This window comes from Protomyctophum parallelum, assembly GCF_964188405.1.
Source record: "Protomyctophum parallelum genome assembly, chromosome: 1".
Taxonomy (NCBI): domain Eukaryota; kingdom Metazoa; phylum Chordata; class Actinopteri; order Myctophiformes; family Myctophidae; genus Protomyctophum; species Protomyctophum parallelum.
The window spans coordinates 88,600,553-88,613,358 of record NC_139697.1 but is presented as its reverse complement, the minus strand read 5'-3'; the positions used below and the strand labels follow the sequence as shown (position 1 = coordinate 88,613,358).

General features: G+C 42.5%; 1 protein-coding gene across 1 annotated transcript in view; it reads right to left on the bottom strand.

The window, feature by feature from the left end:
• The window catches only part of ophn1 (oligophrenin 1), a 51,891-nt gene that overhangs the window by 23,194 nt on the left and 15,891 nt on the right, over positions 1-12,806 (bottom strand). Inside the window, exons 12-20 of the mRNA XM_083783528.1 lie at positions 11,578-11,611; positions 11,347-11,409; positions 10,511-10,585; positions 10,130-10,214; positions 8,116-8,174; positions 6,483-6,588; positions 5,890-6,049; positions 4,324-4,471; positions 2,935-3,252 (exon numbers count right to left, since the gene is read on the bottom strand). Coding sequence (XP_083639654.1) covers positions 2,935-3,252; positions 4,324-4,471; positions 5,890-6,049; positions 6,483-6,588; positions 8,116-8,174; positions 10,130-10,214; positions 10,511-10,585; positions 11,347-11,409; positions 11,578-11,611 — 1,048 coding nt within the window. The remainder of the gene's footprint in view (positions 1-2,934; positions 3,253-4,323; positions 4,472-5,889; positions 6,050-6,482; positions 6,589-8,115; positions 8,175-10,129; positions 10,215-10,510; positions 10,586-11,346; positions 11,410-11,577; positions 11,612-12,806) is intronic.

The following is a 12,806-nucleotide window of genomic DNA, read 5'->3' as shown; positions in this document are numbered from 1 at the left end:
GGGCCTGTGGCGACCCGCTGAGGTAGAGGGGGCCCTTCCCGCCTCGGGGGCCTTGAAGACGGGTCTGGACTCACGATCGTATGACCTCTTCTTGTCGCGGTCGTAAGTCCGGCCAGCAGGCGATTTGAAAGGCGGCTTCTTGGGCTCCGTAGGGAGGTAGGCGTCGAGCGCCTCGTCCTTGGTCTTATCCGTCTCCAGGCGGGCCGTCAGGTTGGCCATGGTCCCCGAGAACAGGTTGTCCTGGACCAGCGGCTGATCCAGAATAACGTTCCTCTCTGCTGTGGTGAGCTGCGGAGAATAGTTGAGCCAACGGAACCTTTCTAGGATGACGATGCCAGCCATGGCCTGGCCAGTCAGACCAACGTTGTACTTAGTGAGGCGCATGATTTCTTTATGAATGCGTCTCAGCTCTGCCATGTTGTCCGGTGTCGGAGCGTCTCCTACTTTCTTCAGAATGTAGGTGGCCGATCCCTGGAGTAGGGATATTGCGTTCATGGCCTTGGCCGTCTTGGTCAGGGACTTGTATGTCTTCTTAGCGACAGCGGACATGTCCTTGTCGATGGGGAGGACAAATGTAGGGTCCTCCTTTTGAGACGCTATTTTCCCGCGGAGGAGATGTCTAGCTACTCTTTTATCCATCGGCGGCACGGCCTCCAAACCGGCGTCTTTCATTCCTGCGCAGTCCAGGTCTCTTTTATGTTCGGGGGGGAAAGTGAAAGAGCTGGGGGCTTGCCAGGATAGCCCGAGTATGCGATCGAAGCCTTTGGCTAGCGGGAGCAGCTGTCTCTGGCGAGGTTTCTCTTCCTCGTCGTTGAGTTCGTCCCACAATGTGCCGTCCTCCGCCACTTGTGGGGCTTCCTCAGCAGGCCATTTCAGCTTGCACCTCACCGTGGCTTTTTTGAAAACCTCCATGAGACTGGAGGCGTCCATGGCTAGTGGCTCACTCGGGGGTTGTGCTTCGGTGGGGGCCGTAGCCTCGGCTCGTGGCTTAGCCGCGGTGTCAGTCGGAGGTGCGGTGTTAGTTTTAGCTGCGGAGCGCCCCTCCATTCCGGCCAGGAGGGTAGCTCTGAGCCGCTTCTCTTCCCGAGACGCGGCCTCCGCCGCCTCCTCGTCACCGTCGGAGTCAGAGGATCCCGTGTCAGACCCCGAGCAGTCGGATCTGTTACACGTGGAGCCTGAACTCTCGCCGTCGTCCTCGCCCTCCTCCTCCTCTCCCATGGACTCCCCTGCGTCGTCGGGTTGTCTCTTCTTCGGCTTTGGCGGGCCCTCCGAGGGCCTCGCTCGCTGGCGGGGGGGGGAGTGGTCGAGGTCCGCTGCTCCATCGTCGGGGACTGCGGCCGAGGCTTCAGTGCTTGCTCGACCGGTTCCCTCGGCGGTAGGAGGGTCAGCGTAGTCACTTTCAGAGTAGCGGGAAGGGGAGCGAGCGTGCCTCTCACGCTCCTTTGCGAGCCCCTCCATGTCCCGCACGTGGTCGCGAAGCCAGGCCTCACTGCGTGACGTGAAGCAGGCTTCAGCCCTGACTAGCCTACGGGCTAACCGGGGCTTGGGGATGTCGGTGCAGATAGAGCATTGCCCAGGATTGTGGACGGCGTCCACGGCATGCTCTAAACCGAGGCACTTCACGCATTCCTCGTGTGCGTCCTCCCCAGACATCCATCTCGGACAGTTCTCACAGTGCTTCTGTGGAACCGGGGCCGCGGCGTCGGATTTAGCCTTCCGTCGACGACGCCGGGACGCCGATTTGGATGCAGGAACAGCATCAGACATGGCTCTTCGCAGGCCGCTGCCGTTGCTGGGCTATCAAATGGCAACGTTCCCCGTCTCCAAGTGATAGTAGTAGAACTAATTCGAGCAATTTCCCAAAGCCACGAAATTAGTGTAGTAGTAGTTTGTTTTCGTAAACCGCAAAGTAGAAGCTGTTCTCAGTGTTGTTTGTGGTGCCAAGATCCCCTCTTGTCCGGTAAACGTTACTTAAGAAAGCTCTAGACTTTGTAGCATGCTCCTTCTCACGTGAGAAGATTCAATAGAATGGCGACAACATGGTAGGACGCGCCTGATACCTGTGAGAGAGGGAGGGGTCAGGCGCCCATGTGGTCATACCCAACCAATTACATTGTTTGTGAGTGTATGATGTAATGCTTCTGTGATCACGCCAGAGGGCGCAATCTCCCTTAAGCGAGTTGCTGAGCGCTGTTTTAATTTAATAATAACAAATGTTCCTCAATGTAGCATTCTTACATTCTTATAGGCTCAAATTAAGCTACAGTGCACTCTATAGTATATTTTTGTGTGTGTTGTTGATGTTGACTTGCAAGGCAGGAGTGACATTGGGTGCAAAGAATGTACTGTATTGGTAGCATTGCTAGTAAGCGGGTAGGAAGGTCTGTTAGTTACTTTATCTTAAAATTGCAGAGGGAATTTAATAAGCATGTTGTGGGTGAACGTCTGAACGATGCACACCACAATTTTTATGAGTTGCTGGTAGTGACAGCGAGATTTGAAGAAGAATACAGCACACTCCGTGTAGCTCCATAAAGAATATTTGAATTACCTATGATCATACCGTTTAGCGATAACTTGAAGACAGCTTCAGGTTATCGGTACCATGAGGAAGACAGCTTGCCAAAGTATTGGTAATAAAAAATATTTCAATGGAGCTACATTTAACCCATTAAAACAAGTGTCATTTTAGATTTTAGTGTTGGCTATTAAAAAATAACAGATATACAAACTCGAAGCACGTCACGCTGTGAAGCTTGTACATCTGCTACTTCGAACATTGTTTTTATCTCTAAATGTTTGGGGGTCCTTGGCACGAAAAAGGTTTGAGAACTACGGATTTAGAAGGCATTTTTTTGGAATGGGCCTAAAAGGTAATGGCTGATGGATTCATGTGCAGTGTTCTTCTTCCCCATTTGAGAGGAAATGCAATACCTTCTCTAATGGCAGCTGCAGCTGGGAGAGGTGGTCTCCTGCCCGGGAAGGAGAGAGCTCGGCTCACAGTGACTCCAGACCCCCCATTTGTGGCTGAAACAGTATCTAGCCTCTGATTTGCGTCATCCATTTTGGAGAACAGCTTGCCAATGTCAGAGTCAGAGTGACGAGCCGCTGGCCTGGGAATCAGAGCGTGCCTCGGAGGAGGGTCTCTTGGAAGTGCGGGTTTAGTCCGCTGGAGCGGTACGGGGCTGGTCGGCGCATCCCCGTCCAGCACCTGTGGTCTGTGGCTATATGGAGAGCTGTCGTTTTGCCCGTCTGTGGGAGACCAGCAACATGATGAGTTAAAACAATGCATTTCTATGTTGGGAGACTGTAAGTCTGACGATTTAAAAGATTAGGATGAATTCAAGGCAGGCAGTTGATACAGAGGCTGGGTTATTTGGCAACTCCCAAGAAATAACTTAAGAGCAATAAATGAAATACCACACAATACAGGGAGGACATGTTGCAGGTGTTCCACGTTTAGACGAGAGGATTGAAATACACCCCCTTCGCCAGGGGGTTCAAAAGAAACAAATGGCTGATCTACGACATGTACAGTATTTTTGGCGCATTAGGGGGTGGTTAGGTTAGACAGCATCTACATTAGTCTATTGTTTGGGATGCAAAACATGTTATTTAATTTGATTGACACAAGTCTCCAGTGAAAACCATTAAAAGAATATATGAATTTAAGGTGTATTAATTTAACCCATTCAGGACGGGAACCCCTTGGTGTTTTAAGCTTTATGTTATACTGTTAGCTATTGAAAAATCTACAAGCTCATAGCTTGTAGATCTGCTATTTTTTTTTTAATAGTGAAAGTGTTGCGCAAATATTTGAATATATATTTTTTCAGAATGTATTTAACTCAAATCTTTGCTTCTGGGGGGGGGGGGGGTGGGGTCCCCCTGAAACAACATATTTCCAGATGGGGGTCGGTGGCCTATTACATATAATTTTTGGGTCCTTGACATGAAAATGTTTGAGATTGACAGACATAGAAATGGGTTTCTATGTCTGTCATGGGGTTTTTCTGAAAAACTGTTAGAAGGCATTTGTAGAATCGGCCTCAGGTCTAAATGGGTTAAGGCATAAACCATTTTTTCCCTCTCTTCGTAATAGAAAGATTGCATGGGCAACCCTAAACACACAAACAAACTTCCACACGGATGCACCCACGACGTGACGCAAACACAGACAAACACAGACACACGGGTCCAACTTGATGTTCACATCAAGGCATCGTGGAATGGGTTTTAATAATAACTCAATAATTATCTACGGTCGACAAGACGGGCTAATGAGGATGATGATGATGCCAAAAGAGGGCTGATAATAATTACTCTCTGTGTTCTGGAGCTGGTCATAATTAAGAGGTTGGTAGACGCGGGGTGGCCTCTTGGAGATCGTGATTGGTTGTCGCTTCCTCGGTGTGATCCTGGGAGGAGGAATGGGCGGGGCGGCGCTGTCCTCTGGCCTTCCACTGAAGATCTTTAATCACACCAATGACATATATGAGAAGTGTAATTATTAAAATAAAAAAATAAAAAAACATCCTCACATGGAAATCTGAGCTCAGTTAAACCAATGAAACTTCTCGGGAGTATAAGTGTAGATTCAAAGTTTTCAATAGAGAAGTAATTTGGTTACCGACAGCATGAGTCGGTGTACGACTAGGAATGTTTTGCGATTATCGACTGCCAGAATGATTTGCATCCAATGCGTAACCAGAGTTAAGTCCGAAAAATGCCCTTGTTTTAAGTTCACTTAGGTCGCATTCACATCTCTACTTTGGTAGACTACGTGATTGGGTGGGTGGAGTTGTATCAGTCTTGCATATTTAATTTGCCCGCGTTTGCATTCACACTGCCCTGTGTCAACCGCAGCAGGGAACTTTAACAACGTCTACAACTCGTAAACTACACAGTGAAATCTATGGTGTTAAAATTACACTTCTAGGAATAGTTAGGACGTAAATTGAGGGAGTTTTATTAGGATCCCCATTAGCTGGTGCAAAGCAACGGTTAATCTTCCTGGGGGTCCACACACAGGAACATAAAAACAAAGACATTCGACAGGAATGACATTACAAGACGCCGGAGAGACAGGAGATTGGACGTCGTGTGCGCGTGTGTGTGTGTGTGCACGCGCTGTTCTTTTGGGCACATAGAGACGGGAGCGCAAAATGAATCCGAGTTATCCAACGTTTACAATAGCCTATGTACTCCCATAGATGATCCGACATATGCCATGTTTGCTACAGTTTATAGATCATGCTCGGCTGTGTGTTTATTTTTAAGTAGGCTATTTATATTCTATTTAAACTAGATGAAGAAGGTCCCCACTCCGAACCCCACACACAGTGCCAGCGCTCCATGTTTACACACACAGACAGACAGAATATTCTGTACACTGCAGTGTATTTATGTTTCCTTAAGCAATTGATTATTGTGCTCGTCTGATTATATATATATATATATCGATGAGGGCTTCGGTCTGGAGCATTTTACGCAGAGAATATAAAAAAAAAAAAAAGAAAAAGCCCTCTCTCCGTCTCCAACTGTGTTTACTCCTCAGTCCTCATACTCCGTTTCACACGTTTCATTTCCTTTATTTGATGCAGATTGCATTCACACCTGCAGTGAATCGAAGTCGGGTGCGCTTGGAAGCAAAGCGAAACCCCCCGTTTCTTTTGGTGAACTAGAATGTGATTGACGCGCAGCAGAATTCGAATGAGCCTTCACACCTGCCAAAACGAAGCGCACTTTTAAGATAATACGCAGCGGGATTAGTTTTAATTTCAGTAAAGCATCCTAGTGTGAATGCCACCTTAATCTCTATTGTTTAATGCCTTTTAAAGTATTTGGATATTGAATAGTACTGAATCGCGAGGCCTTTTTCACATGTACCTTTCTGCTGTCCTCAATCAGAATCTCAACGACTATATTCTGAAACTTAATATCCAACATGGCTGCCACAGTTTCCTCCTTTGCTCTCATCAGGGTTGGTCCAAAAATCACTCCCATGTTGGACGGAGTCATGAAGTTCTCTTGGCTGTGGCTGCAAACACTGTTGAGAAATATCAAGTTGTATGAAATGTGACACGCAAATGCCAATAAAACAAAATGACCATTTACATGAATTCATAAACCACAAAATAGATATGAATAGAAAGCTTGAAACGTATTCATGAAACCAAATTAATCTGTGAACTGCTGGCTTGCAGTCTATATATCTTGCTTTCGGACACATGTCTGATTTAAGAAGATGTATTTTAAATATTGTTAACCATATTTTTCCGGAGACGGAAAAATATGATTAACAATAAAATTATTGATTTGTAAAAAATAATTCAAGGAAAACAAAGAGATAGAAGGGAAAAAATATTTTACATGACCATAAAACATTAAAACAATCAAATAGGTCTACAGTACATAGTGGATCAGTCTAGGATTCAAAGCCACCTCAGATGAATGAAATCAAAAAGACTCTTATCTCCTACCTGACCAAGTGCTTAATCAGCATGTCTAGCATCTCCTGATTCTTCTCCGGTAATTTGTAGGTTAATGAGTGAATCTCACTTAGTCGATAGTCCAGATTATCTGACTCTTAGATACAAACAAAACACAAGATTATTTAACATAAGCAGTTTTTCATTATTCTCTTGCTTTAGAAACCTTCTCTGCATTAAACCATTTTGGGCGGGAACGAGAAATTCAAGATGCCGCGCTCCAGTCTTGTTGACATCAGCTAGCAACCCAATGCTAAAGTGAGTAGCATTACGACTTGATCAATCAAAAGCACTATAAAAGACCAATTGCCCTTTGGTCTACGGCAATGGCGCCAAGCATAGTATTTATTAATTGCCGTAGATCTACGGCAATGGGTAGCATCACAATATTGGCAAGTATGCTGTATACTGTACGTACAACATGTACAGTACATAGTAGAGATGTAATGCACGTTTCGTAAACATGGTGCAGAATAAAGCAACTATGGCATAGGCCTACTGCAAATACAATATTATAACCATGTCTTTGCTTAAATAACATAAAATCATGTTCAAAAGATGGTTGTCAAAATCAATGACTATATGTCATGCATGCCAGACAGACACATAATAAATCTTCTGCCTTTAATTGAAACTTGTCAGGAATCTAGTTATCCAATTTCGTAATAAAAAACACATGCCGTAAGATTAGCATGTCCAACCACCATATTAAGTATTGCACACCCACACACTAAGATCGGAGAAAAAACTAACAAAACACAAACCATTGCAGTTATGTGGTAAGATGACAAAGAAAACCGAATCAGTATGTATTGTGAACAACATGTCCAAGCAGTTGTAGCTAGTAGCCACCATCTGCTGAAAAAGATGAATGAATGAAAAGACGTCGGGCAATGTCCAAAACTATTACTTTTCAGGAAATATCCTGTGGATGAAATCATCCATGTAGTTAATACTTGTCATTAGTTCAATATTTATGAAGCCCACAGACAGACTTAAACACGCTCAACCTGGCGCCCTTATTCTGGGCATGTCATTATAGAGATTTATACATTTGTTTTTTTTATTGTTTTTGTAATCCTCTGAATGTCAAACTCATTTTTGACCCCGAAATGTGTTTATATCCAAATGAGCACAGATGTTACAGAGAGCCCTTTCACACCTGGCATCAAAATCTAAAATTCATTTTGCCAGGCTAAGAGTTGGGTTACAGAGAGGCCTTTCACCACATTTAAAATGCCTCGTGGCACTCTGTCATTTTGCCACGTAGAGTTCATCTACCTGGCAAAACACTTCAGAGCACAGTGTACAGCATCTGAACTGCCAACGAGGACAGATAGTCAAACAAAACACTCAAAAAATACAAGCGTAACATGGATTGTTGCTTCACTGACACCAATATATACACAATATATTAGGAGTTGACTACTGACTTTCTGTTGTTGTAACCGTTTGTTTTTTACTGTTGAGACCGAAGTCAGATTTCCACACATGAAACTAAACTAACTAACTAACTAAAGCCAATTACACGTATACATGCTCATTTGCTATCTTCTTCATGCAACGTAAAACACATTTACTGCATGATCAGATTCATAAGAATACCCTAAAATGTGTGACTTACTTGCAGCTAGTATGAGGTCTCTGTGTAGACTGTATGTCATCAGCGGTTCAGAAAGGCTTCTGTAGACACACACACACACACACACACACACACACACACCATAGTAACTGTAATTCTGAATTCACATCATCAAACAGAAGAAAGAAAATGCAAAAGACACACTACGGATATACAAATACCGGTACATGTACTGTACAAGCGCATAAATAGTACTAATCAGAGAGTACACAGCCTAATGGTGCAAAAAGACCACACATTGCTAAATTGATCGTCTGCTAAAGAACACATTTCTTTGTTCAGATCACACCATTTCTGAGAGGCACCAGCTTTGCATGGTTTGCCAGCTGAAGCGATTGATATAGCGTCTTTGCAAGTACTACTCACAGTGAGGGGCGTAATCCAAGCCTCCCTTGTCCAAACAACTCCTTGCATTTTCTTTCCAAATAAAATGTTTTGATTTAAGGCCATGTTTGAGGTTTTAACAGCTGTGGGGTCCAAGATTGTATTCCTTTGTCAAGAGACGGCTGACATACGTACATTAAATAAATCATGCAAGTTAAATTACGGGGTTAGAATAAAGTATATTATTAATAAATTAATACAATGTCAACGAGTGGTCAGTGAGGGCCCAACTAAGAGTTATCTGCCAACAGGGGCGCTTCAGTTCAGACCCATGAGGCCCTGTGCAAAAAACACCATTGTTAAGGATAATCTACGTCACTCAACATTTTGTCAAAAGTGCTCCATGAAAGGCCACACTTACTTCAAATTGTTGTAATTGTCCTCTCCTTTATCTTTATTCTAGGTTAAGAGGGTAAATGATGGAACATGGTCTTGGATGCACAAGGCCATGTCACAGAGCACTGTCTTTTATCACCGCTGTGAGAAGCACACAGCCTGTTTCACTACTACTAGTAGCAGATATGTCACACTATGGGCGCGATAACCATTGCAGCTGGTCTTTAAATGATGACAACAACAATGGCAACAATAGACAAGAGTGGTCTAATGCGGAGCAGACCACTTATTATTACGTGAGTCGAGAGTCAGAGCTGACTCATGTAATTAGAATATTAATTATTCTATTATTAATACTAATAATAGAATATTCTGGACTAAAATTCAGAAATACTGGCGGGATTATCCACTCTACCATGGAGACCATTTAAGTTAATTCTGTGTTTTAAGATACAGACTTGTTCCTTTTGTTTTTATTGTTAGGAAATGTCCCTGAAGAGTTTCTAATACATGATAATATTTAAGATACAGACTTGTTCCTTTTGTTATTGTCGTTAGGAAATGTACCTGAAGAGACATGATAAATATTGAATCAAGATCCTCTTAAGCAACAAGTAAGAAAGCGATCCCACGACGCTGGTACCAACAGGACCCACCAACGACAGAACATTGGATGGACATTACAGGGGAATTGTATGTCATGGAAAAAATAACATTCATAGTCATACTTAAGACAACAAGAGGATAAGTTTTATAAAAAGTGGGATCTCTTCATCCAGCCTATTGACAATGTATGAGGAATTCAATGAATGTAACCTGTAATATGAAAAATGCTGCCTTTTTTTCGTTTTGTTTTTCTTTGTCTCTTGCTTTGTTTTTTCCCTTTTCTCTTTGTACTCTTGTCCCTTTTTCCTTCCCGTTTGTTGTCTTTGTCTTTTGTTCTCTCAATATAAATTAAGTGGAGTGCTACATGGAGGAATATATTATTTGGTAAAAAGTTAAGTATGGGAAAATGTATGAATTAATTACACTACAACTATAATTAATTAATGATTATACCAGGTATAAAACAAAACTTGGGACACAGTACAAGAATAATATTCAGCCAGGGGCTCACTAGTATAGCAGAAGACTTTGAGATCAGGGACACACACACACACACACACACACACACACACACACACACACACACACACACACACACACACACACACACACACACACACACACACACACACACACACACACACACACACACACACACACACACACACACCTTAGATAAAACTTCATGGCACTCGTGATGGTTTTAATGTCCCAGTCGTCGTCGTTCAAGTCCACATCTCCTGGACATGCTGGGTCTATGGGGAGAGATAGCGTGGGTAAGAAAACCAAAACAAACTAAGAAACGCTGCACGCCATCCATGTCCAATCTCCTGCGAGCAGCATTGAAGACAAGTTCAGAGAAGAAAAATATTGTGCTTCTCTTGGTCAAGGTCACTGGCCTTTTGTACAAAACCTTAAAATAATGCATAAATAATGTGGACATTAGGATCCCTTTAGCTTAATGAAATATATTCAGTGATTCAGGTAGATAACCGTGGTGAAGGAAGGTTAAAAACTAAAACAAGACTTGTTGACAGAGTCATTTCCTTACCAAAGAAGGCATTTAAAAGCTTTTGCACTTGGATGTTGCTGCCAACTGTTCTGTACACTCCCTCTTGTGTGAGACCTAGAACGAAGGAAGGGGGAAAAAAGAGGGAGTGTACTCAGGAGGAATACAAGGCAGTGGAAATCTACAACACGCTCCCACCTCGGCGCCTGTAGAAACCCCAGTTAGTTCTAGACAATATCCACGAGTGCCTCGTTAGAGCTCCAATCTGGAACTTGTTTCAATGAATAGAAACAATAATTATTTTAACCAATCTCAATGGAATGTAGTCTGTTCATACAACAGGAACTAGCAACATCTGCGGTAGTTGGACGCGTGCTGTCCCTACTCCATTGAGAAATGTAACCACCTATTAGTTTACAAAGTAGTACCTCATGAACCTCACAAGCGCAATATCTCCCATGGCCAAGCAGGGATTGCCTATTCTATTGGATACACACATTTTGCCAGTGTTTGAATTCTGGGTCGGACAACAAAAGTTACAGATTGTAGCTTTAAGAATGTCGCTTGGATAATTTATAAATTAACACCCCTTGAATGGCTTGGTACTATACAGTATGTGAAAATTGTGAATGTCTAGTCTAATAATAAATTCAAATCACTGTAATTGCCAAAAAACCTTATGTATCATTAAAACTCTAATTCTAATTGAGAAACTTACTTATTTTGAGCATTACATTCAACAGTTGGCAATGAAGCAGAGCTTTGCCCAGGAACTCATGCAGAATGCAAGAGGTATCAACGTGCAACCTATAGCGCAGTTATGCCCCCTTGAGGGCAAAAGGCTAAACTGACAACTGTGTAAAAGCTGAATGGTTTACCTTTGGTTTCAACAAAGTTTATGCACTTTCTCACAAACTTGAATCCAACTTCATTCAGCTCCACTATGAAAGTGAAAATGAAAGATCGTCAGCCGATTTTAATATGCCAGTTTTCAGATATATACTTTATGTTACACACACCAGGCTATTTATCAATATACACTGTACACATACATTGTACAAGACATGTTACATCCATCAAAACAACACTTGAAAGGAAATTTGACTTACTTTCAGCTTGCTTGTGAATTGGTGAATGATAAATCTGAAACGACAGCACAAGTAACGCATGGTTTAGGTTAATTAGTCACAAACATGAATGAATTTATCCCATTCATATGAAAACCTAGTCTAGTTGTCATTTGTGACCAAATACAGCAAAAGGGCCCTCAACTCTACTTTTCCATTTTTCTGATTTTTACAGATTATTAAAGTACAGAATGTAAGCTTTCATATGATGTATCATTCAATGAAATTGGACAATAATTGAAGGAGATATAACCATTTTAAAATGACTGGGGCCTTTCACCCAAAGCTGAGAAAAGCCCTTTTCAATATTCACATCATTTTATCACCTTAGAGCTGGACAGAAGTGGGTGTGACAATGGGAGGGACAAGGGACAATAGGACGTTTTAGCTGTCAACAGTGCAACACTAGAAACACTGACATGTTTAAGCCAGTAGAACAAACAATGCAATTTGTAAGGTGCCCCAATAAACCCTTTTGAAAGAATTCAAGTATTAAATACTAAGTTAAGTGTTCAATTTAACTTATACACTACCTGGTTGTAAATAGCTGCAGTACACCATTTTATGCAGGTCTACTTTAAGCAATCAAAGTCAGACAATTGACCCAGTATTTTAAATAAATAAAGCCGACGCATCAGGCTATGATGTTGTGCGCTTGTAGATTTGCTATTTTAATAAACAGATCTGTCCACATGCAGTCACAATGCCTGGTTTCTATTTAGTGTGCAAGGCTTACATGCATAGTACTCTCCCAAGGCTAAAATCAGAGCCAATGTCTTGGGGACACGTTGATGCCGTTACCAATTTACAATTTACAATTTAGGCATTTAGCAGACGCTCTTAATCCAGAGCGACTTACATTAAGCAAGAACATTAAGCAAGAACAAAAAGCATACCAACATACAAAGGTGGACCATTAAATAAGACGGCTACACAAAGCCATTATCAACAATGACTTCATGGATGGTATGAACCTGATGGAGTTGGATTCAAGTAAGGAACTTTTTCTTTGTTTTTTTTGACTGATTCATTTGTTCACCTTGGTGTCAAAAAATGCTGGCAAACTATCCCATTACTTCAATCATAGTAAATAGTGTTGAATGTGCACTTCTCTGCTTTATTTGTTCAAGCCAACAGTTGTCTTTAGTTCATGTAGGGTGACGAGATCCAAACTGTTCATTTGAGGGACAGAGGTATCGCAACCTCGTAAC